Raw genomic sequence first — 25,326 nt, forward strand, 5'->3', positions numbered from 1 at the left:
TAAAATAAAATATAAGATTTATTATTTCCAAAATTCACTTACATTAATCTTAAACTTAACCAGCTAATTACAATAATTATTTAAATATATTATCTTTATTAATAAAATAGATTTATAGTATATATGTATTAAAAAAAATTTATTTTTCAATTGAAAGTGTTTAATCATATATTTACAAATTATTTAAATTTAAATTTTAATTTTAAATATTATTTTATCTAATATTATATAATATTTTAATAAATTATTATAACTTATTTTTCTTATTTAAATAACAAAGTTATTACAATTTATAAAATTAAAGAATTGATACATTAATTATTAAATTTAAATTTATTTTATTATATTATCATATTAATAATTTTTTTAATTGCTTTTTCAATTATTGTTTTTATTATATATGTTATTAATATATACACATATAATTTATATAATTTTAAAATATATTTTTTGATTGATAATTTAAAATTAATAATAATAATAAATATTATATTAATATATGTAAAATTATATCATTTTAAAAAATATTTATTATATATATTTTAATTTTAAAATATATATATATACATGTTTTTTATATTAAATTTGACTCAATTTTTAAATATATACTATAATTTTAAATATATATATATATATATATATATAATTTTTAGTTTTTATTTTGATTTAAATAAGATGTAACTATTTATTTTATTTTTTTAACTATGAGTGAACAAGAAGATATGATTAGTTGTCATCCAAAAAATAATAATATTGTCTATATGGATAATAACAATAAAAAATTTCAACAAATAGTAGAAAAACAAAATATTGAGATTATAAACTAAATAGCTAGAGGTTTGTAACAAAAATGATAAATTTTAAACCTAAAATATATTGATTATAATTTTTTTAGATCATTACACCAACTCGTATATAAGTTTATAAGTTGAATCAATCGTACTCTTTATTTATGACCAATCATTAAATAGCCTATTATTTAAATAACATGAATCCAAGGATCAATTGAGGCAAAATGAGTCATGCAATCAGATAATAGTTGGAATAATATGTACCAAGTCTCTTCTATTGCACGACGATCATTGAAATAGTATGTGCTTCATTCTATTGCACAAGAAGTGAGAATCAATCCGGTTGTGTTATGGTGGATCATTTAGTTAGAAAGAAAACAAGAGGATATTCAAAAATAAGATACGACTAACCAATACAAAACATGTTTCGTCTTCATGACTATCGTGAAGGTGAGATCTGGTTGACTGACTTACTCGATCTTCATGAGTATTAAGGACACTTTTATTAATTGAATGAACTTAAAAAAGAATTCAAGCTATTTTGACTGGTTAATTTTTTAAAAATATGTAAAGATACAAATATAATTGAAATTGAAATACACGTAGTAATATCAGATCAATTTAATAGAGGTTTTGAACTAAACCCTTATGGTGGTAGTATAAGACAATAATCTAATTTGGCCATTATGGAAATAGCCTTAAGCTTGCAAAATCTTGTTACCGAAAATAGATCTCCAACTAGAGACAAAAGAAAAATTAACATAAAATTATATTAAAAAGTTCTGTATCATAAAAAAAACATAGTATTCTAGGAGGAAATGTTGGAATATCATATTTGATATATCCTTAAAATTATGATAATATTTCTCAGATCTCATTGAGCAAGGAATGCAATTTGAAGGTCTCAGCAAAAACATTTTCCCTGTCAAAAAGAGCGGAAACAACTGCAACACCTTTTAGATTCGGTGCTCCAATTTCCATAACCGACCTTGCATTCAAAATACCAATACCACCAATGGCAACCACGGGTAATTTGGATTCAAGGCATATTGACTTTAACCCTTCCAAGCCAATTGTTCTGTTGTTTTCTTTTGTATTTGTTGGAAAAACACCCCCAGAGCCGATGTAATCTGCACCACCGATCCAAGCTTGATGAGCCTGCTCATGGGTCTTGCATGACACGCCTATGATCTTATCAGGCCCGAGAATTGACCGAGCCACATTTGTGGGCATGTCACTTTGACCAATATGAACACCATCCGCGTCAGAAGCAAGAGCAACATCAATTCGATCGTTTATCAGCAAAGAAACACCATGTCTATGACAAATTTCCACACAAACTTTGGCTTTTTCCACAAAATCCCCTGTTTCAGCGTCCTTTTCCCTTGAAAATTTAAGTGGAAACCGATAAAAGCGAAAATGCAACGGGGGAAACAACTAAAAGCATTAGCAATCAATTAAATAAATTCAGTGAAATCAACAAGACTTGTGAAACCTGACAAATTGACAATACCTTAGCTGGATAATGGTGGCACCACCTTGTATTGCAGCTTCAACAGCATCTGCAATAGATCTTCCCCATTTCTTATTCATCCTTGAATCAGTTACAGCATACAGGAAAAGATCACTTGGATTAAAAGGCCGTGGCTTTTGACCATTGCTCTTCAACTTAAGTAGATGGTCAAAAGGACCCTGAAGCCCTTTCCCAAGGCCTATGTCTTTACTGTACTCTAAGACAGTTCCAATGTAACGTTTAGCTACCTGCAGCACAATTATATAAAACTTTCCTAAAATAGACTATAGTTTAAAGTGAAAATGGAATTTGAAGCAGTTCTAGTTTAGCTCATAAAGTACTACCAAACTAGGAGGTTCTATAGCTATGAGCCAAAAGGAATAGAATCAACAAAATTTCATGCAGATTTTTCCTTTGTTGAAAATCTTGTATTCTAAAGAGATCATTTTACCAAAAGTAATCCTAAATCATCAAAAACAAATCTTCCCGATCTGCAGTCAAAAATGTTACTATTGGTTTAGGAACTAGTTTTTGTATTCTTCAAGCAACTTGCTCTTTTACATGTTAGTAGGGGGTAGAAAACAGCATGGAATATTTGTTCAACTATTCGTTTACATACAGTACAAAAAGGCATCATAGAGCATATAACAGAAGGGGATAAGTCAAAATTTGAGATTAATTAATACAAAGAAAAATGGTGACCTTGATTGCTGATAAAATTGAAGAACCTTTTGCTATCTCAGCTGCTATGCATGAAGCCAAACTGCATCCAGTACCATGAGTATTTCGTGTTCTTACACGTGGGGAGCGAAGCTCATAAAAATCATTTCCTAGGATATGAAATTGACAACTCTATAAGATAAAAAGAAACAAAATTAATTACATATGAAAGCTCCAGAACACATAATTACTACCATCATAGAATATATCAACAGCATCTGATGAAGCAGGCAGATCACCTCCTTTGACAAGCACATTCCTGAACAAATAGAAATCTTATCATATTTTGTTATTTGGCTACTCTTTTATAGCAGGAACAAAGAGCAGACAATGGAATAAGACTTTCTAAAAGGGGCAGAGGAAAATTCTGTGGTAGAATTACCAAAATCAACACTGAACTTTGGCAAAAAAATAGTTTTCCAGTTTTATGCTTCAATTGCAGTTTGTTATGTTTTATAAAGACAAGAAACAATCATTATTTAAACACAGTTTGACTAAACATCCTAAGCACCCAATTTCAATCGACTTAACTTGTCTTAGATCTTCACAAAGGGGTCCTTTTCCCCGCATCAGAACAAAACACAGAAAAATGGAAAAGCTATGTACTACATTACTTCCTTATGTTCACCGTATGTACACACAAGTTCAGAGGTTTATTTTTCTCTCTTCTTTACAAGAGTGTACTTACTACTTGTAAATAAAAAACAAGTTTTAAGCATCTAATGTGTGTTCTAACCTCGGGCCCATAGCATGTATAGATTTTGCTGCTTTACGCATGTCTTCCAATGTTTCTAATTGCAAGCCACCAAGTAAAGTGGATGCCTCCCTTAGGTTCGGGGTCACAACATCAGCCATGGGAAGAAGCTTATCCCTGAAACCAAGAACCACACATGAATATAGTTTGACTAGCATTCAAAAGAAAATATATCTTGAGCAATGACTCCAATAATAAGATCAGTCATGACTGTTAGCTGGGAAGGTTCCGAATATCCTACACATGAAAAATGGTGTTTCCTATTTATTTCCAACATCATACACAAATTGTCAAGATGAACAGAATGGTATTTGTGACAGCTGTACAAACAAACAAAAATTCTTTTTAAACTGAACATGCTTCTATACCATTATATGGGTTTTAACCATTACTTCATCATCACTTAGTGCAATCCTTCTTTTTCATGGCCATGAGACCAATGTAGGATTAGCGTTTCGGATTGAGGAAGTTAATGATAACTCCATAGGATGTTTTCCAGTGCAACTATAACTAGGGGTGAGCAGAGACTATAGGTTAATCCATGGACTAACCCATTCCATACTTTGTTTTTAGACCAGGTTTAACCATTACTTCATTATCACTTAATACCAATCCATACTTTTAAAATGGTTTGGGTTAAATGGACTGGGTTCAGTCAAAATTAGAAAGTATGGCTAACCCATAATATTTAGAAAGTTTTGGTTGAACCAATTATAGCCAAGTTTTTGAAGAAAAAGAAAATAATGTGATTTTGACTTAATTTTCTTCCACCACTTTAAGTTACTGAATGAATTAGACATGTACTAGCAAAACAAATAAAAATTAAAGTTCATGTCAATTAAAGAAAAGTGAACCCGGATGAGAGAGTAAATAGTGTAGAGAAACGTAGTTGTGATTTTTATGCATGTTTTGGGGTGGAATGCCAAGATGGGGCGGCCAAAGTATCACAAAATATTCAGTACAAGACCTAAAGTTTATTTGCTCAAAACTGGGGCTTAAACTTTTGAATAGCATTGAATGAATTAATCATTCTAACTTCCTTTTTTTCTGGCTAAAGACTTTGTTTTAAGTGTAAATAAAATATGTGATTCTTATATTAGAAAGACTTTATCCTTTTCATTCTTCCCTCGTCTCCCCTCTTTTAGATTTACTTGTTAAAAAAAACTCAATATTTAATTACTACAATCTCTAGATTTATTTGTTAATATATTTATCTAATTTTCAATTCTATTTCATTATATCAAGGTGCATATGCTAATCCAGTTTGTGTATTCTCACAATACACAACCAACTTCTTGTGCACATATCCCTGTATAAAATAAAATGCACACTTAACAAACCCTAGAAATCAACATAAATTTTCCTAAAAATATTACCATACCAAAATTTTGTAAGAACTGATTGGTCAGCAAGAACATCTCCACTGGTAGATATCATCACAGGATCAACCACCAAAACTGTCTTTAAAAGAACAACTATGGTCAATTGAAACCCTTATCAATCACAGACATCATAGGAAATCACCATCTATACCTTTAACTGGGAATCGCTTCAGACTTTGGCAAAGAACATCAACTATGCCAATAGAAGGAATCATGCCTGTTTTCACCTGGCAGCATTACACATTAAAAATGATTAACATAACAAAGATTGTCATCCAAGAGAGTAGAACTCAAAACTTCCAAAGTGTATAGTACCCATATAAACTTGCAACCTTCCAAAGAGAAAGCATGGGAAAAGAAGAAACTAATAAGGCACAAATGTCATACTTACAACATCCACGTCCATGTCAGAGAGCACTGATTTCAACTGCTCCTCAACAAAGTCTTCTGGCATAATATTCACCCCCTGAGATAAATAACATCAAACAAATTAAGTGACTACTTGCTTACCAATACATCAACTTAGACAATAGATAAATCTTTTCAAGAACATTTGATTTAATAATTTCCTTGGAAACAAGGTATTTGTCTTAATAATTCTAAGACACAAACAATGGAAAAGCCACTCATGTTACACCATTATTTTTTTTTATTTTTTTTTTAAGGAGATCTAGCATGACACCGACAGTCAGTCATGGCTCCCCGCTTCATTACAAAGCACTTCCAGATGGAATTGAACCGTGACTTTTTGGTCTCTTAAGCCGACTCTTACCACTGGACTACCTTGGTGGGTTAACTCATTTCCCACCAATGTCACCAATTACTACTTCATTTTCACTTAAAATGCTAGTGGTTGAAATGGGTGAATAGAGTATAATGAATACTAATCGATCAGAGTGAATGAATGTAATGATTTAAACAACATAACTATAAACAAATATCAAATATAATCATTGCTTCAGCTTCACTTATAGAATAACTGGAATAAGAAAAACACATTAATATGCCAGAATGAATGAATGAATAAACTAATGATAGAAGATTCTGACATATAGGATGGCTGTTGTGGGTTATAGAGATAAAGCAGAAAACAAAACTAGCTACTGTTATGATTCAGAATTGATGCAAAAGAATGAAGATGCTACGAGATTCTAACCTGAACCCCAACTGTATTCTGTGCCGTAACAGCAGTTATGACTGTCGAACAGTAGACTCCTCGGGCAGCACAAGCCTTCAGGTCGGCTTGAATCCCGGCACCGGCGCCCGAATCGGAACCGGCAACAGTCAGAACATGTGGAATTTTCAACCTGGGACTACCAGACCTACCGATCTCTTCCTGCATTGCGGTGAATCTTGTCTGACAGCGGACACCTAAATTATCAAATCTAGATTGATAAGAACAAGATTGATTAAAACCTTCTGTAGAAACTCGGACTGCACTCAAAGGGGACTGGACACAATTTGGCAATGGCGGCGCCTGATATTTTATAGAGAGACTCGAAAACATGTTCGTATAAATGTTCGTTTATGAGTTCCCGAACTTATCTCGTTTAAATATAACTTGTAAATCATTATATTTAATCATATTTTAATTTTGTTAGTATTGAGATTCGATTAAAATTATTTAAAATAAAGAACCTATTTTACCTGTCAAATGTCTATTATGTTGTATGTTAATGTTATATAGACAAATATTTGGATCAATAAAAATGAAATATTTTAGTGTAATATTGATTTTTACTGTCAAATGTCTATTATGTTGTATGTTAATGTTATATAGACAAATATTTGGATGAATAAAAATGAAATATTTTAGTGTAATATTGATTTTTAAATATTGGATCAATAATTATAAAAATGAGAAAAACAAACTTTATTTGTATTCGATGGAAAATGATAAAACTATTTAACAAAAGCTAGAATGGTAAACCAGCTCAACGAGGACCTTAGTTCTAATGACTTATGAGTTCAACTACTCTACCGTGGATCGTGAGTCCAACTAAATACAAATAGATTTTAGCGCAGTGACTTATGAGTCAAACTGAATGCATACGAACCCTAACACGAGTGGCTCGTGAGTCCAACTAAATAAATACCAGTCGAGTCCGAATAAAATATAATTTAAATGATGTAAACACAAGTCATACTCGAGTCATTATTAGCACTAACAAAGGTGAATTGTTTGCTAGCAAGGAAAACAAATAATGGAAAAACGTTACCATAGTTGAAATGAAAGTAGTTAAATTTGCGATCATCACCGCCAAATACTTAGACATTCAAATTCTTTTTGATTTTCAAGAAGTTGTTAATGATATAAATCTTATAAACTCTCGTAATGGCAAACCAAACCGATCCGTCATGACATACATCAATCTTTTTAACAAAATTAGGAATACATAATCGAATGGATTTCTATAACCAAAATTCTCGATGCACATTGGATCGCAAAAGGACACCAAAAGCAAAATCTGCTAGAAAAGTGGACCGAACAAGATTTTAATATATTTAAACCTTTACTTTTCAAATCCTTCTTACGATCCAAAAAACTGAAGAAAGAATCATTCTTATGTTTAATTCTTATTTCTTCAGTTCTTTATTCTTTGGATCGTAAGAAGGATTTGAAAAGTAAAAGTTTAAATATATCAAGATTTTGTTCGGTCCACTTTTCTAGCAGATTTTGCTCTTGGTGTCCTTTTGCGATCCAATGTGCATCGAGAATTTTGGTTATAGAAATCCATTCGATTATGTATTCCTAATTTTGTTAAAAAGATTGATGTATGTCATGACGGATCGGTTTGGTTTGCCATTACGAGAGTTTATAAGATTTATATCATTAACAACTTCTTGAAAATCAAAAAGAATTTTGGTTAAACAGTACAAACATATCTAAGTCCGAACACATATAACATTCACAGAACAAATATCAAAGTCCACACTCAGAAGAGTAGTTCATTAAAACTTGTAAATATGACTTAATTTAAGTATATTTTTTTTTTAAGTTTTACTTTACCGTATTTGTAAACGTTAAGAAATATAATTTTACATAATAAAAAAAATACTATGTATACGACTATCTGGTATATAAGCCGATCGTGTTCAAAATTATTCAAAGAGAAGTATCGAACAAGCAATTCGGATTTGGTGGGATTCCCTCATTCTCATCTCTCAAAATGTGCGACGAGACGAAATTCAGCGTAATGTGCAGTCTATTCAACTGGGTTCAAAGGAGCAAATCGCCGGCAAAGAAGAGGTCCAAGTTCCGGAAATTCCTCGACAATTTCTGCGGCGGTCCCAATGGGGACTACTTCGGCGCCATGCGCCTTGTACTTTCAGGTCTTGATCGTGAAAGGGGATCCTACGGCCTCAAGGAATCGGTACTCGCGACCTGCCTCATCGACGCCCTCGGCATTTCTCGCGATTCGGAGGACGCTATTCGTCTTATCAACTGGCGTAAGGGTGGAACTGCCAAAGCTGGTGCAAATGTTGGAAATTTTGCACTCCTTGCTTCTGAGGTCAGTGAAAATTATGTGTTTCGCTTATCAATTTGTTTTTTCACAGTTTGGATTTGAAAAGTCAATTTTTCAGATAGGAATCAATGTGATTTTCCTTTGTACAATTGCTTTTGTTAGTTCACTTAGAATCATATATATATATTTGGGTTCTCTTATTCAAAAAGAATTTACTAGCTGATCATCCTGTTCTAACACTGAACAATATTTGCTAATTGGCCCTGAAAAATGTCACTTCACGAGGCTGTTCTGTTGGATCACTTATTGTGCTTGATTCTGTCAATTTGAATACAGGTACTGCAACGTAGGCAAGGCAGCACTTCTGGAGGACTAACCATTAAGGAATTAAATGTTTTGCTAGATCGGCTGGCATCAAGTGAAAATAGGTAATCCTCATTTTGCTCATGTTTTTCTACTTTTGTATACTGGAAGCTCTTTGATATTATGAGAAGTGTAACTTTATTTTTTCTCATTTTTGGTTGTTATTTTGTTTAGTTTTTCCTCTATTTCTTTATAAGAAAATAATCGCAATTCATATAAATGCTGTGAAGGGATGGCTATCCCCACCTTTAGATAACTACCAAGGTCAATCTGTCCGTACTTCAACAAGAAATATGGAGTGTTTGTTCACTTGTATGTAATATCCACAAGAATCCCTTTTGGGATCACAATTCAGTATATGGATCCAGAAATATGTTCTTCCTACACACTGCCCTTTTGACTCCTCTTCAGTTATAGCCTATAAGGCAAAAATCTTCACATCCTTAGATAAGTTAGTTCCCTAGGTGAAGAAATTACAAAAACAACAATAATTTATGGGGTGATTTGTAATGCAAAATAAATGTTTACGTGTTCCTTTTTTTGTGTACAAGTACTACTATTTGACAAAATCTTGCCCTGAAACAATAATCAATTAGTGAAATGTAGAATTCTAACTGAGAAGGCTATTCAGGGAGGTGCAAACTTTCTCTAAAGGAACAGCATGGACTGCATCTGTTTTACAAGAAATTGAGTTTCAACATCCCTAGGAGATTTGAGAGCCATGACTTCACACTAAATTCTATTTTTATGAGTTCATTTGTGGGAGTATTAGATATGACATCATATTTCATAATATCTGATAATATAATATTATTATAATATGAATGAAAATAATCATATATGATTAACGTTGATTAGAGCACAATTTTGTGATATCTTATAAAAAAGTTGACATTTTTCAAAAAAAAGATCAATGTAGAAAATTAAGAAACGTGTATTGAGAATCTGTTACATAATAGAGATCATATAGAAATATACACATATAGGATACCCCAAGGTAATAGTATTTTGATAAAATCCAAGCACATATTATTATCCTCAATCACGTCATAATTATCGTATAACATAAGAGATTGGTCTAATCTCATAATCCTAGGGATTTAGCGCACCTAATATTCTAACTCACCCCTCAAATCCAAGTTAGTAAACTTTAGGAATGACTTGAAATCACAACATAGTTTTAAGCTTTAACAGTAGCAGTGACTTCATCTCCTGCTTTTTAGGCTTTATCTCTTGGCTCATAAAGTTTTGTATCTTGGTTTATTGCTTTGTCTCAAAAGGCAGCTTCTCTAACGTGTCTTGTCTTCGAACCCATTTTGTCTCTAACTACTTCATCTCTAGCCACATCACCTATTTCTCTTCTATAAGAGTCCAGAGCTGCTACCCAGAAACTATTATTTTTATCTTTTGAACATGTTGCAACAGGCAAGAGAAGATCAATATTCTTGCCGATCTAATCAAGAGAACTAATGCCCAAGAAATGAAGTGGATAATTATGATCATCCTTAAAGGTCCCCTTTTCTAACTTATATCAATCTTCAATAGCTGCCTTTTGACATTATCTGAATTATGAGTCTCTCTGTCTCACTTCATCACCAAACAGATTTAAAGTTGGGAGTTAGTGAGAAAAGCATATTCCATGAATTTCACCCTGATGCTGAAGACTTGTTTAATGTCACATGTGACTTGAAACTTGTCTGTGAAAAGCTGCGTGATCGAAGTCAACGGCATAAACGGCAGGTGTGATGTTTTTTTGTTACTTTGTTTAGCATGTTTTTTTTTTGAAAAAGACTTTGTTTAACATGTTGATTACTATAATCTATACTTATCGTGGCATCATTGGTGATTCCATCCGTAAAACGTCAGATTAATATTCATCTTTTTGTCCTTTTGTTCACGTTGAAGATATTCCATCATTACTGACTTAGGTTAGCTACGCTAATGTGCTTCCTCAATAACTGTATCAAGTTCCTTAAGGTTCAAGAACTGTACTATCACACATTATTACTTTTGTTTGTATCTCAGGCTCACTCAAGCCAGAACACATCCACACTTAATATTAGTAAAAAAGATATGGAACAGATGCATAAAGATATAAATATATCAAATGAGTATATAATGTCAGTAAGAGATGATAACAATGTGTTTCTAGTTTTCGATCTTCCTCTATCAAAATACGTAACATTATCTTTGAAGCCTTCCATTCTTTTTAGTTTCCTAAAGTATCATTTCTTAAAATTATCTTGAGTCCAATAAATTCCCTTTATTTATTAAAGCTAGTCAAAATGTTTAATCTTAAAATACATCATTCCATTTTTTTTGTTTATAATAGGTGAGAACAATGTCTTGCATTATGTACATGATGAGTTTCCTAAACCATCAATTTTTCCTTTCGACAATGCTATATTCATAGATTCTGATCATCTAGATAACTTAGTGCATATTTGTTTTTGTACTGGTACTAACCTTTTTCAATTTGACACTCAGGATATAGAAGTTGGGAAGGCAGTCCGCCCACAGCTGGCTATGAGGGTTGGCAATGCAAGCATAGCATGGAAAAAGGTATGAACTTAGCTTAGGATGTTTCCCATGCATGTCTCTGGTGTGATGTAAAATAGTGGTGAAGCTATACCTGCGACAAGACAGAACTAGTTAGTTAAATCCTCCTAACTAGAACCTCCAATGATACAGCTATGTTAAATTCTGTGATTTTTTTGTCTTCTTATGAACCTATATGGTAATCATCTTTCTTCCTTCTATTATCCATTTTGATTATCATTCCAGCCTCGTTGCCTTGGTAAATCAATAAATGATGTTTCAATGTCTGATATATTTCTTGCTACAATGCGATGAACCAAGTGATGACTAATACCATTTTAGGGGTTGCAAATGCCAAAAAGTTCCATTTTAGTTAACTTTGCATTGTTTTCTGAAATCCATTTCTTTCTTGAGAGGCATACAACTTCATTCTTCTCCCAGTTTTGTAAATAAATATAAGTGAGGCTGCATTTTACAATCAATAGATGTGATTCATCTGATTTTCAACATATTTTGTCCTTAGTGAATTTCATTCTTTAGCCCCCTCTCTTAAGGCTAAGAAAAAGTGTAGTCACGTTTGTGTTGTTGAGTTGAATTAAACAGCATGCAACTCTAATGACATTTCAACATCAATAATTTCTTCCCACTTAGAACGTCTTAAGTTGAAGTGGAGGTCATGGCTGTAGGGGGTCATGCTAGCTCCCCCCACAGAGCCATGACATTCACTTCAACTTAAGGTGTTTTAAGTGGGAACCCGTGACCTTTGGTCTCTTAGGAACCAATCTAAAAAAAACAAAGATGTATGATGAAAATAGCTGTGATGATTGATAGTGGAGGTTACTACTGAATACTGATTATGGTGGTTGTATGGGAGTTTTTTCCTTCCTCATGTATTGGCAGTATTCAGTAGAAGTTATGTAGGACATGCTGTAGGAAATACGGTGGCATCAGAAAAAATAACTTGCAATAGAAGTGATATCTACTTTTAGCTTCTCACTTTCTCAATCTAGTAAAACCATGAAAACAAGTCTACATCTCAAAATAACAGTAGCATATGGTATTAATTTTTTCTCCTGTTCCCCCTTTGGATTTCTGTCTAGCTCCATGGAAAGGAAGTTGTTGTTGAGTGCAAATTTGATGGCGATCGGATTCAATTACATAAGAAAGGAAATGAGATACATTTCTTTTCAAGGTATTCACTTTATTGATGCTCCTACTTTGTTCTAAAATTTTCTCCCTTTAACATTTTATTTTGATTAGTTACACATCATAAAATTGCATTAACCTTTCGATAATGCTTATATCTGGTCTTTTTTTTTTGTTCAAACATAATAAGGGCTTGTTTTGGGAAAATCCACTTGGTCTTGTAATCCACATTCTTACAACAACAAAAAAAAACTTTATGAATTGATATGATTTTGACTCTTATTTTAATTTAGTATGAAACTAATAGTCCAATAACACAGATTGTTTAAACATTTTTTATTTTTTAAATACTTTCAATCACAAAAAATTCTGATTATAATCAAAATCCACTCCTCCCAAAACACCAGCTTCTAATATATAGGATTTAGCAAGAGTTATTTAGGTGTTAGGATTGAAGTTAAGAGGAAAGATGTCACATCTTTATTTCATTGTATACTTCAGCCTTTTCATGTATCAGTTGCATTTTACAGAATTTTCTTCTTTGCAGGAATTTCATTGATCATGTTGAATATGAACATGCAATTTCAAACATCATCATAAAGAACATTCTTGTTGACAGGTACCACATTTTTGTAAAATGAATTGAGCATCTGGCTTTTCTTGTTTCATTTTATTCTCATTCTGTATTCAGTGTTAACATTGAAAAGTACCTTAATGATGTTATTGCAGCAGAATGTTTGCATTCCTTTTCTATCCCACATTCCATTCAGATTAGAAAATTTCAACCAGTAATAGTCTGCCTTAGTAAAGTGCCCTTTTATATTTTGAAAAGCGATTCTAGATAAATGTATTTTATATTGGTCAAATGTAATGTGATATTATTTCCCTTCTTTAGGTGCATACTTGATGGTGAAATGCTGGTTTGGGACTCTTCCTTGAATCGTTTTGCTGAGTTTGGTTCAAATCAGGAAATAGGTTCTTATCCTTTGACCTGCTAATTTTATTGCTATATCTATCTGTATCTGCATTTTCCTGCCATGCTTTTGTAGAATTGTCTTATGAACGATGTATGTAAATGTTGTTGAACAGCTAAGGCTGCAAGAGATGGTTTTGAAAGTGACCGTCAGGTTGGCTTTCCATAAGTACTGTATTTTGTTTTAAATATTTTGTCTTTGATCAACATGCGATTTGACTAATGTTAAAATTTTCTTCTCTGTGCAGTTGTGTTGTATCCTTTTCTTAGTTTTGAGTTTGATCATCTTTATGCTTCACATTTTAACTCTGGGTTTACAGATGTGATATGATTAACTTAGATGTTGACACAAGGAAATCCGAAACATTTTTGGAAAATAATCGACCATTTCATTTATTCATTTTTTGAAAAAAGACCATTTCATTTTTTTTATTTGACCCATTTGTACTTTTATTGTATTGACTAAGTTTAAGGATAAAAATACCCTGGATGTTCATGTATGCTGACAATATGATAAAAAAAATGTTCGGTTTTTAGAAAGAAGATTGAAACTCCCAACAGCTTAATTTTACAAAAAGCATTGCTTACTATCTTCTTCTATGACAAAGTATTGCTTACTATCTTCTTCTAGACAGTATTTTTTTCAGAAAGCATTGCTTACTATCTTCTTCTATGACAGTATTTTTTTCTTTTCTTTTCAACATGTTAAAGATAATTATGTGATCCAATAGCTGATCTTACTGTGTAAGCTGGCAAAGTCCAGGATTGTTGTTAAGGAGCACAAACAAATGGAATACTTGAACACTTAAGGATAAATTAGTGTATGAGACTTGTCATAGATGGAATCGGGAAATACTGACTTTATCTTGTAGCTTGACACATATAGATAGCCATATAGAGTGCTCAGATATCAAATGTATCAGTTTGTTATATTTGACATAAAACTAGATGTTGCATTTGATGTTCTCTATGTGGGAGACACTAGTGTCATTCATCAAAGCTTGAAAGAAAGGCACGAGCTTCTACGGCAAGTTGTGAAACCTGTGAAGGGACGTCTAGAGATTTTGGTTCCCAATGGCGGTCTTAATGATCATCGTGTTGCAGGTAAGGAGTAACTTATGCTATGAAAATCATAAATACTTATCTGTTTTTCAATGCTTGAGAAGATAAGTAGTAAGCCTCTTGGTCTAAAGATGTTTTGGAAATTTTATTGCTTACAACTATTTTCATGCACGCATTATGAATATATATTCACAATATGACTGAGGATAATCATATGTGATTAGGATATGTTCCATTATGTTATTCTATATTATTTTTTGAAAAAATATAAAATTTATAAATTCCATTATGATATTATTATTTTTATCTATATTAAGCTTTAATCGTATCAAAGTGTTTGTCAAAGTGAAAAAAAATCAGAATAAATGGCATTTGGCAAACAATTGGTATCTAAATTTATTTTGTAGCACACTCATAAAGTTTGAAAACTTTTCACATATTTTACACTAAAAAGTCCAGTCATATTTTTCATTCCAAATACAAACAAAATCACTTTCACTTTTGGAAATGTTTAAATGTGACTGTGACAATAACACTTTCCAAAAAGGGCCCATTATGTGTGTTGATAAATTCTCAATAATATAACTCTCTTTAATAACCATGCAGGGGATCCATGTTGGTCAACTATTGCTCATAATGTGGAGGATGTTGAAAAATATTTCAAGGAGACAATAGAGAACAGGTTACCTTAGATTCCCATTTCCTAGGCACCTTTTATGTTTAAAATCTTGAGTGCTTTGTTGATTTTTTTTATGACACCTTCTTGTAGTGCTTAGTTTGTGAGATCTCATTATGAAACAGACGAACTTTTTTTAGTTTTTTGAGAAAAGGAAAAACCTTGTATTAATATCGGAAAGGATTTACAGAATTGTAATGAGATGTTGAACATGCTCCGTTCTCATTTTCAAAAGCGAAAATATGCATCATAAATTTCCAAACTCTGAAACTGACAAACTTTTAGCGCTTTGTTTGTCGCTCATTTAGTCTACAAACTTCCAACATTGCCCAATGGTCCCATTTGGAAGCAATGGCTAGCAACCACAAATGCATTTAATTTAAATTTGGTATAAAACTCATAAATTTCAAAATCCAGTATTCTAAAATTTAAATTTGGTATAAAACTCATAAATTTCAAAATCCAGTATTCTATCAAAGAATAGTGCTGGTTATCTCCTATCAAATAAGTTCTATATGTCTGGTATGTACACTATTATCTTGGAAGCAATTATGTGGCCAGTGAGTTCTGTATCAGTACATACTAGGTTTTCTTTTCCTCGAAATGGTTTGCAGTTCTCTAGTCTCTACTTGTCTCATTCAGTAGTTTTTAAATTTTCTGAGACATTTCATCACTGTGACTTGTGTACGATGAGATTATTATTTGATAGTGGCTAGTTGTTTACAAAATACCTGTTGTCATCTTAGAGATGAAGGGATTGTTCTGAAAGACCTTGGTTCCAAGTGGGAACCAGGTGACCGGAGTGGAAAGTGGTTGAAGTTGAAACCAGATTACATTCGAGCTGGTTCTGATTTGGATGTTCTTATCATAGGTATGATTTCTGTCTATTTTTAGCATCTCTTCTGACATATTAACACAAGGTTTCTGGTTTCCGGTTTCCGACATGTTTATCTGGTATATGTAATTTAGGAGGATACTATGGCTCTGGACGTCATGGAGGAGAGGTGAGTTTCTTTCCTCTCTTCTAAGTTCTTTCATGTCTATAGTTCTCATGGCTGTCCATTTCAAATTGACATTGATTTTCTGGCACACAAAGGTAGCTCAGTTTTTAGTGGGACTTGCAGATCGTTCGTCCCCTGACACTCATCCCAGGCGGTAAGCAATTTCCTGATGTCGAATTTATTATATTCATCTGATCAAATTGCAATTCTTTTTGGTTGTCATTTAATTCCTCATGTTGCTATTTTATTTCCACCTTATGATATTACTAATATCCAAAACGCATCTTGAGTTCTTTTCCTGTTCCTTTTCCTATAGTCTTTTGTCCTAATGGACAATGCCTGTACTAAATAAACAATAACACGAAATAGTGTAAACAAAAGAAAATGCAAGACTAATTCACTTGTTTGTGCTTCCTGAGTTATATGTTTTCACTCTTCTTTCCTGTTTTGTTCCATTTGTTGCTAAAATTGATTGCAGAGAACATAAGAACTTATTATCCTGAAGTAAAACTTCATATCTCATCGGAATACTGATACTTTATCCATAGATTTGATTAGTTAACTGTTTACTCAGTCTTAAGTGGGTATGAAGTTGGTACTTACTTGCCCAATATACTATTTAGTGTTGATGATTGCTCCTTCCTCCAGTCTCTGTTTTTCTTTGTATGTGTTTACTTTCTGAGGAACCGTCATGCTGATCAGATCCCATGGTTGCAGCTTTCTTTCTTTCTGCAGAGTTGGGACTGGACTTTCTGATGAAGAGCTTGACGCCGTTGCAACCAAACTAAAGCCTTATTTCCGGTACTAATGTGACTATTAATAACTGGCTTACAATTCTGAGTTTTCAATTTTAGATACTTCTTTTTTTTATCAGTTTGATTTTCCTTTTGATAGTGGTAAAGATTTGAGCACTTGACAACTCCCATCACCACTACCAACAAAGAAACAAGCTTTTTTTTTTCCATTTCAATAAATCCCAATAGAGACAGGATTTCTGAGAACAATAAGATCTAAGCTTTATTACTATTTCAATACTGAAAAACTATAAGCTCTATATTTATACACATAATAATCCCTCATTTTGGGGATTTTAGAATCAGACCATCCTAATTGATTCAATCAATCACATATAATTAGCTAACTAAATACCTATAGTGAAGCTAATTTTCCAACTTTCAAATAACTGAATCCTCGATTGTCAAATCTAAACTTGACAAAGAGAGGCAAGGACTTCATTATGACATCAAGTATCACAAGGAAAAACCAAAGGGGCCAACTTAAACAATGCTCCTAATAATGACACCAAAGCTAAGTGAGTCTATCATGTGGAGCATTGAAGACTGTTTCGGCCTTCTGATTGAGCATGGCGATGACGATGAAATACTCACATTTTGTTTTCATTTGATAAATATGAGGTGTGTGCATATTTTCTTGCTTTTGACTTGATGCTAATGGAATAACGCACCTTGGTTAGGCAACTTAAACAATGCTCCTAATAATGACACCAAAGCTAAGTGAATCTGTCATTTGGAGCATTGAAGACTGTTTCGGCCTTCTGATTGAACATGGCGATGACGATGAAATACTCACATTTTGTTTTCATTTGATAAATATGAGGTGTGTGCATATTTTCTTGCTTTTGACTTGATGCTAATGGAATGACGCACCTTGGTTATTGATCTTTTTCTTGTACAACTGCTTATTGGGGTAAGCGCTTATCTTTTCGATTTTCATATGCATCCCTTAACCCCTTTCGTATAGATATTTTCGTGGTGGTTGTGTTATTTATAAAATTGGTTTTAATTGTTTAAAATAAAAATCAAACTTGACAAGTCTAGTTAGTTACATGAGATGTGACAGATAATTCTACTAATTTCCAAATAGTTATGCATAACTTTATTCAAATATAGTTAATTTTACCTTCAGGATGAGCAGTTCTTCTGCTACTGGTTTTGCAGGAAAAGTGAATATCCCAAGAAGGCACCACCAAGCTTTTATAATGTTACCAATAACTCAAAAGAGAGACCAGATGTTTGGGTAGAGAACCCTGAAAAGTTGGTGCAAATTCTTCCTTGCTATGTAATTACAGAAAACATGTAATAATGAGTTAATATTTACATTTCTTTTTTCTTCAGATCCATTATTCTTTCCATCACTAGTGATATTCGTACCATCAGGTCTGAGGTATATGCTTTTTACATGGCTGAATCTGCTTAACTTTTAAAACATGCAGCATCAACCATGAAAATCTTTCTGTTTGATAACATATTCCATTATATATTCATAGGTTTTTGCAGCACCATACAGCTTAAGATTCCCACGCATTGACAAAGTTAGATATGACAAGCCTTGGTATGAATGCCTTGATGTGCAATGTAAGTTGATGAAATTTTATTGTTGCTTCATCGAGAGATATTCATTAACTATGCATTCTTGATATTTTCATTTTTACTCCAATATCTCTTATGCTAATATATTGGGCACCTAAGTTGGTTTTGGGGAGAGGTTATTCTTCTATCACATCCTTTTTTTTCTTTTCTTTTTTGAGAATGCAGCTTTTATAGAATTGGTAAATTCTAGCAATGGTACCACACAAAGGGACTCAAAAAGTGGCAATGGGCAAGATGATAAACCAAAAAGCATCAAACGACCAGGAAAAGGGGATAGGAAGAAGAAGTTGTCAGTGGTTCCAGCTCATTTCATCCAGACTGATATTTCTGAAATTCAGGGAAATATCTCAATATTCAAAAACATGGTCTTCTGTATCCTATCTCAATACTACATACTGTTACTTCCTTATCAACAAACTGCTACCATGTATGATTAATTGGATTTTCACAATTGATGGACCCATGATACAAGTTACTTCAACTCGTATGTTACATGTTAGGATTTCAGTTACACATAATTGATCAAAGCAAATTTCGAAGGAAAGCGGTTCAGGAGAAAAAAAAAATCAAAAGGGTTTTTCTCCGATCTTTCATTTCAATCAAGAAAGTAGGGACCTGTAATGGATGGGATTTCTTCGACTTGTTAGAAATCTAATTTGTGGCTTTCTGGTAATTTGGGAGCAGATTTCGTGTCACGTCTTTTTATGATACAAAAGTTAACCTTTTCCTTAAAAAGAAATAATTGATCAAGTAAACTTAGTTATCTGCTGCTTTGTGTCAGTTATCTTGCGAAGGGGAACTTTTGCGAAATTAGGTTTCATTTCAATGCTATATGCCAGCATCTAGGTGTCCTCCTTAACAAGTACAGATTTTGTCAATACATCACAGAAACATACCCTAGATTCATTGCACAAACTAGTGGCTGAGCATGGAGGAACTTTTTCTATGAACTCGAACAACTCTGTTACACACTACATTGCAGCTGAAAGTAAAGGTATCTCTTTCCTCTCTGTCCTTCCCACACACACTGTTCTCAAGGCAAACCCTGAACATCCGTTACCATGCAGACACAAACACTTCTATTTCTGTATCTAGACTGATGAATACAAATTTATTGTGTTAGATTAAATTCAGTTTCCAAATGTGATCTCATCTAGTTAGTGTTTCTAAATAAAACCATGATTGAGGTACACATGTGTGTCTACTCCATGGCTTATATTCTTCTTGTTGGTCCAAGACTAATTTGACATGATATCATATCTGCAGGTATCAAATTTCAGGCAGCAAAATCTCAGGGTGATGTTATTCACTGTTCTTGGATTTTTGACTGTTGTGAGCAGAAGAAACTTCTACCTTTACAACCAAAGTTAGTTGTTTTATTTCCTTTTCATTTCCAGTGTTTAAACATTGGCACTTCCATTTCTTGCTTACATCTTTAAGTTTGCTTTTTGGGGTCTTTTTTTTTCTTTGTGAAAGGTACTTCCTCTTTCTTTCCGAGTCTTCAAGAAAAAAGTTGCAAGAAGAAATTGACGAATTCTCTGATCCCTATTATGTGGATCTTGATATTAAAGACTTGAAACAGGTAAATTTTGTGAATAACTGATCCGAAATCTTTGAATGGCCAATCATGCCGCAACACATGGTTGATTAATTAGAATTATTAGGTCATTGGTAGATTTTTTTGAAAGAAAGGTCAGTTTTTTTTTAAATCAAGAGTGAAACGCAAGAAACGTTCCTAAACAGTTTGCAGAAAAAAGTAGGTAGAAAAATAAACCAAAAATACAATAAAGTTAGATTCCGATAAGCGATTGATGCGAAAGTTTGAAGAAAAAAACCTTTAATCCTACCGGCCAAAAACATTTAAATGAATTGAAGTTAAAACTATGCTCTTGTTGAGAGTCGAACTCAAGACCTCCCGCTTACTAAACGGGTGCTCTAACCAACTGAGCTACAAGAGCTGGTTGTTTTCAATAGGGTTAGATTTTAGTTTTATAAATAGGGTGATAGTCCCTTCGTGATGTAATGATTGATTTAGTATGAAAGAAGATTATACCTACTCATAGTAGCTCAAATTGATAGAGTTTGGACTTGAGATGTTTCAAGTTTGAACATTACTGTAAGCACTTTGATTGAAGGGGGCTCATGACAATGGGATGTTGTGCGCCTCCTATAGGGATTAAATACTAGTTAAAAAGAAGGTATGAAAGAAGTTTATCTAAGTATTTTCTTAAAAGAAATTGAGTCTTCTCTTTTCTCTATTGAATTCTATAAACCCAACTTAGGGTTCATTTCACACTCACATCTCTCATTTTGAGTGTTATAATTTTGCTTCTTTAGCTAATTTTGTTGTGCCTTTTGCTTCAGATCCTAGGAAATGTGAAAGTTTTGGAAGATTCAAAGGCCATAGACTATTATAAGAAGAAATTCTGTCCAAAGGAGAAATGGTGTTGGTTTCACGGTTGTTCCATTTACTTCCATGTTCCAGAAGACACCTTGTGAGAAGCTTGCAGTGCTCCTCCTTCATCTTCTCAGACTTGATTGCTTATGAGAAGACACTTAATAATTTGATTTTTTTTCCTTTACTCTTGAAGGGATTTGGACACAAAACTGCTAATGAGTCTTTCATTAAGGAGGTTGAAGCTTGAAGTTTCAATGTCTGGTGGAAAAGTCTGCAATAAACTTTCCGAGGCTACTCATTTGGTCATTACATGCCCAGTGGAACTCCATGTAGACTGCTCTGCCTTATTGAAAAGGTTACTACAACATATATATATATATATATATTCACAACGTGTTAAAGATAATTTTGTTAATTGTTTTCATGATATGAGCATCTGAAATGTAAATCTGATAATGATTTTTTTCCTTTCCAAAAAATAAAATTCTTTCATGAAATGGACATCGGAGATGGTGAATCTGATAATGAAGTTTTTCCTTTCATGAAATGGACATTGGAGATGAGGTCAATCTTATAATGAAGTTTTTCCTTTTCAAATAAAAACAATTCTTTCATGAAATGAGTATTGGAGATGAGATAAATCTGATAATTTCAACAGACCTGGAAGCATAATAGAGTGTTTACAGTTTTTGCTGTTTATGCAATAGAATGGTTGCAATTATTTTATCTTAATGTCAAATTTTGTGTGACCATCTCATTTAACTTCTTTTTTTCTCCATCATTCTACAGTTTACCATCAGCTGAGGCACATCTTGTTCATAGGAAAGGCTTGTATATAGTTGGATCTCAATGGCTAGATTCCTGCATCGACAATGAGCAAAAATTACCCGAGGATTCATTTAGTTTGAAGCCCGCTGGTTTTGAAGAGTTGGAATTTTCGGAGAGGTAAGTTTCCTCTACAGTTTTAAATAAAATAGATGGCATAGATGTAAAAATAAGATGTTGTGTTCAATGATATAAAGAATTCGGGCTTTTTCAAAAAAAAATATAAAGAATTCGGGGGAAGTTACAAAGTCTTCGCCTTCTCGTAGTTCTCTATAACCCTAGCTCTTGAAAGCTATAACAGTTTCTCTCATTGTTTCATGTGCGCTTCTGATATGATCAAAATCAAATGAAGAACAAATTAATTGTGTTATAATTATATTAACAGATAATTATTAGTAACTAGATTAGTATTTTATTATTTTAAGATTAGCATATAAATAATTGTTACTCTTATATTCGATTTTCACTAAAAACGTCCTGATTTAAGTGGGTTTGTGTGCTAACTCCTCCGGTGTATCTCCAACTCTCTCAAATTCTTCGCATGGCCTAATATATTTATAATCAGTTTGATTGGATTTTTAGAATTTGTTTTTCCATTTTATTTTACTTTTTTAATTTGGTTAGTTCTTGGCATCTTGCAGAGCAGAAGATCAAAAATTCAGCTATACCAAGCAACACAAAGAGCAGAAAGAGAGCATTAATGCATCAATTAGTCGAGAAAATCCGAAGAATTCCAACGAAACTGTGAAAAGGAAAAGAGGAAGACCTCCTAGCACTAGTGCTCCTAAACCAAAGCCAAGTTTAATCCTTCCACGAAGAACACTACTGAGGCGTGGCAATAAATCTGCTAAACTATCCATACCTGATGATAGCTCTTCAGAGGAAAACACCAATAAAGATGAATCCAGAATTCAAGAAGAAGATCCTAAATCAAACCCGAGTCTAATAATAACCCAACCTCAAAGAACACTTAGACAGCATGGAAAAAAAGCTTCCCATCTATATGAAGACATATCCATTAAAGAAGAAGAACCCAATATGGAAACTGAAAATGAACAAGACCAACACCAAAAGGCCTTTTTGATCGAAAGTTCGCAAACAAAAAGATCATCTCCAACTCGTGGATTGGAAGTTGGCGGAGGAAATAGAATTGACGTTGATGAAACTGTGGCTGATCCAGTTCAAGCCATGTTGTTGGACATGATTCCAAGTTTGGGTACACAGAAAAGCGAGAACACGAGCAGCAGTACAGTTCAACAGCCTAAAAGCGAGAACGCGAGCAGTAGTACAGTTCAACAGCCAATTGAGGATGATAACTTTGAGCAGCCCGCGAAGAAGAAGAAAGTCAGTTATAAGGATATTGCGGGTGATCTACTTCGAGATTGGTAAAATGTTGAAGACAATAAAAATGACTTGTTGTGTAATGCTTTTAAGTTTGATTTCCTGAATGTGACATATTTCGATTAGGATTTTTTTTGGCTTTGAACTGTCTTTGATGATTTCCTGAAATCTCCAATTGTCTCTCTTTGAAAATTATGTAACATGTTGATTTGAAACCGAATTTTTGAAAGCAGTCGTTTGTTTTTTATAAATTAATTTGTATTTTTAAATGAGATTGTAACTATTAACCAAATAAATATTAATTTTTATACTATTACGTTATTCACTTACAATTAGAAAAAACAATATTTATAAAATAAAATAAGATAACAATATTAAAATATATACTCTTTTAAAATATTAAATTTTATCTTAAAATAAAAAATATAAATTAGTCTATATATTTTCGGTTATGAACATCAACGAATCAATAGACCCGATTTTTACATACATATCTACAAAGGAGATACGTCAATGATCCAAACCCATCTTAGTGACATCTTCTAGCTTAGTGACAGTTTGCCCATCTTCTAGCTTAGTGACATCTTCTAGCTTAGTGACAGTTTGAGCGCGTCAGACGACAAATTCTGCGTTGTGTGCTTGCAGCTATATACTTAATTCGTGAGAATTAATCGCATTCCAAAAAAGAAACGGAACTCAGCGTTTTCAAACAAAAAAAAATATCCAAACCGTAACTCAACTAGGCTTGAGCAAGGCTCTCGAAATTGAGAGTTTACGTAAAATCATTGGTTAGTTGTAAATTCGTAAAATCTAGAGTTTACTTAAAATTGTAAGAGTTTAATTTGAAAAAATAATAATTATATATTATTATTTATATATATATAATTAAGTATTTTATACTTAAACAATTTGAAAATTTTATAAAATTAAATATAAAATTAATTAAAATATAATAATAAGTAAATAATACTATACAAAAATTATATTTATAAAATTAATTATATTAATTAATTTATTTAAATAAATAATAACTTAATTTTAATTTTTAAATATAAATTTGTTTTTTTAACGTAAAATCGAAATTATTTATAAATTCGTAAAATCTTATTATTATAAATTTAAAATCGTAAGAGTTTGTCTATTTAAGAGTTTACTTAAAATTAGACTCGTTAACTTAATATAAAATCATAAAATTGTAAAATTTGAAGAATTCACTCGAGATTTTAAACATGACGATCTAATAAGTCAACTTCTCCCAGTAAAATTCAAACTCACTTATATATTTACCTAATATTTGAAATTACTGATTATAATATATTCAATATAATATATTCTCCAATTTGTATGAACTAATTTTTGAATTTATCTTATTTAAAGAAAACAAAAAATAAACTCTAAGACCATCTCCGGGCACCCATAATGCGTTTGGGGTGCCCTTTTTGCTCCAACCGTACTGCAAAAAAAACTCATTTTGAGTTTTAGTACTCTCTCCTCCAACCAAACCCATAATGCGTTTGGGGTGCCCTTTTTGCTCCAACCGTACTGAAAAAAAAACTCATTTTGAGTTTTAGTACTCTCTCCTCCAACCAAACGCATATATGCGTTTGGACTGTTCATACGCATTTTGGCCATTTTAAAAAAATGGCCCTTAGGTTATATATATTTTTTTTTAACTTTTAATTTTTTTACATTTAAATTAAACCTTCAACTTATATTTTTTTTTTTAAGATAAAAAGTTAAATTGTTTTCTAAATATATAATTAAATCATTAAATTTATTATATTTGAAATTTAATCTAATTTATTTTATAATTTATAATTTACTTTATATTTTTACTTTATATTTTATAATTTTAATTTTATAAATTATCTTATAATATGTTAACAAGGTTTGTTTTAATATAATATGTTTGTTTATTTAAATGTATTAGAATTATTTTTTTGTTTATGAATTATTGATATATAATTAATTTTATTAAATGAAAGA

The 25,326-nt window shown here is 32.3% G+C and overlaps 2 protein-coding genes and 1 non-coding gene across 3 annotated transcripts; 1 reads left to right on the top strand and 2 right to left on the bottom strand.

Moving 5' to 3' along the window:
* Positions 1-1,547: 1,547 nt before the first annotated feature.
* Positions 1,548-6,688, bottom strand: LOC124911111 (thiamine biosynthetic bifunctional enzyme TH1, chloroplastic). Its single transcript, XM_047451555.1, has 9 exons — positions 6,317-6,688; positions 5,552-5,626; positions 5,312-5,387; positions 5,160-5,235; positions 3,761-3,895; positions 3,219-3,283; positions 3,007-3,134; positions 2,305-2,552; positions 1,548-2,175 (listed from the first exon to the last, which is right to left on the bottom strand). Exons 1-9 carry the CDS (start codon positions 6,665-6,667, stop codon positions 1,659-1,661), a joined length of 1,671 nt encoding a protein of 556 aa, XP_047307511.1. The 5' UTR covers positions 6,668-6,688; the 3' UTR covers positions 1,548-1,658.
* Positions 6,689-8,261: 1,573 nt separating this feature from the next.
* LOC124911161 (DNA ligase 4) lies at positions 8,262-23,566 on the top strand. Its single transcript, XM_047451610.1, has 27 exons — positions 8,262-8,672; positions 8,964-9,055; positions 10,416-10,501; positions 10,594-10,730; positions 11,478-11,552; positions 12,629-12,720; positions 13,222-13,293; positions 13,570-13,649; positions 13,764-13,801; positions 13,896-13,902; positions 14,596-14,751; positions 15,316-15,391; positions 16,132-16,256; positions 16,355-16,389; positions 16,482-16,540; positions 17,104-17,187; positions 18,345-18,440; positions 18,522-18,570; positions 18,674-18,761; positions 18,942-19,148; positions 19,645-19,770; positions 20,043-20,142; positions 20,253-20,358; positions 21,141-21,271; positions 21,368-21,529; positions 21,964-22,119; positions 22,641-23,566. Exons 1-27 carry the CDS (start codon positions 8,331-8,333, stop codon positions 23,386-23,388), a joined length of 3,525 nt encoding a protein of 1,174 aa, XP_047307566.1. The 5' UTR covers positions 8,262-8,330; the 3' UTR covers positions 23,389-23,566.
* TRNAT-AGU lies at positions 20,661-20,734 on the bottom strand. The gene has a single exon. It is a non-coding gene; the product is annotated as a tRNA-Thr (tRNA).
* Positions 23,567-25,326: the final 1,760 nt, after the last annotated feature.

This window comes from Impatiens glandulifera, chromosome 8 (assembly GCF_907164915.1).
Source record: "Impatiens glandulifera chromosome 8, dImpGla2.1, whole genome shotgun sequence".
In the NCBI taxonomy this organism is placed as follows: domain Eukaryota; kingdom Viridiplantae; phylum Streptophyta; class Magnoliopsida; order Ericales; family Balsaminaceae; genus Impatiens; species Impatiens glandulifera.

Excerpts from the sequence above, each read along its gene's own strand:
- LOC124911111 (XM_047451555.1), bottom strand. The coding sequence starts at position 6,667 with ATGTTTTCGAGTCTCTCTATAAAATATCAGGCGCCGCCATTGCCAAAT. Across the intron at positions 5,388-5,551 it reads CTGACATGGACGTGGATGTT|GTGAAAACAGGCATGATTCC; the intron begins GTAAGTATGACA and ends TAATGCTGCCAG. Across the intron at positions 3,284-3,760 it reads ATACATGCTATGGGCCCGAG|GAATGTGCTTGTCAAAGGAG; the intron begins GTTAGAACACAC and ends CTATTTGTTCAG.
- LOC124911161 (XM_047451610.1), top strand. The coding sequence starts at position 8,331 with ATGTGCGACGAGACGAAATTCAGCGTAATGTGCAGTCTATTCAACTGG. Across the intron at positions 13,294-13,569 it reads AAGAACATTCTTGTTGACAG|GTGCATACTTGATGGTGAAA; the intron begins GTACCACATTTT and ends TCCCTTCTTTAG. Across the intron at positions 16,390-16,481 it reads CTGGACGTCATGGAGGAGAG|GTAGCTCAGTTTTTAGTGGG; the intron begins GTGAGTTTCTTT and ends TGGCACACAAAG.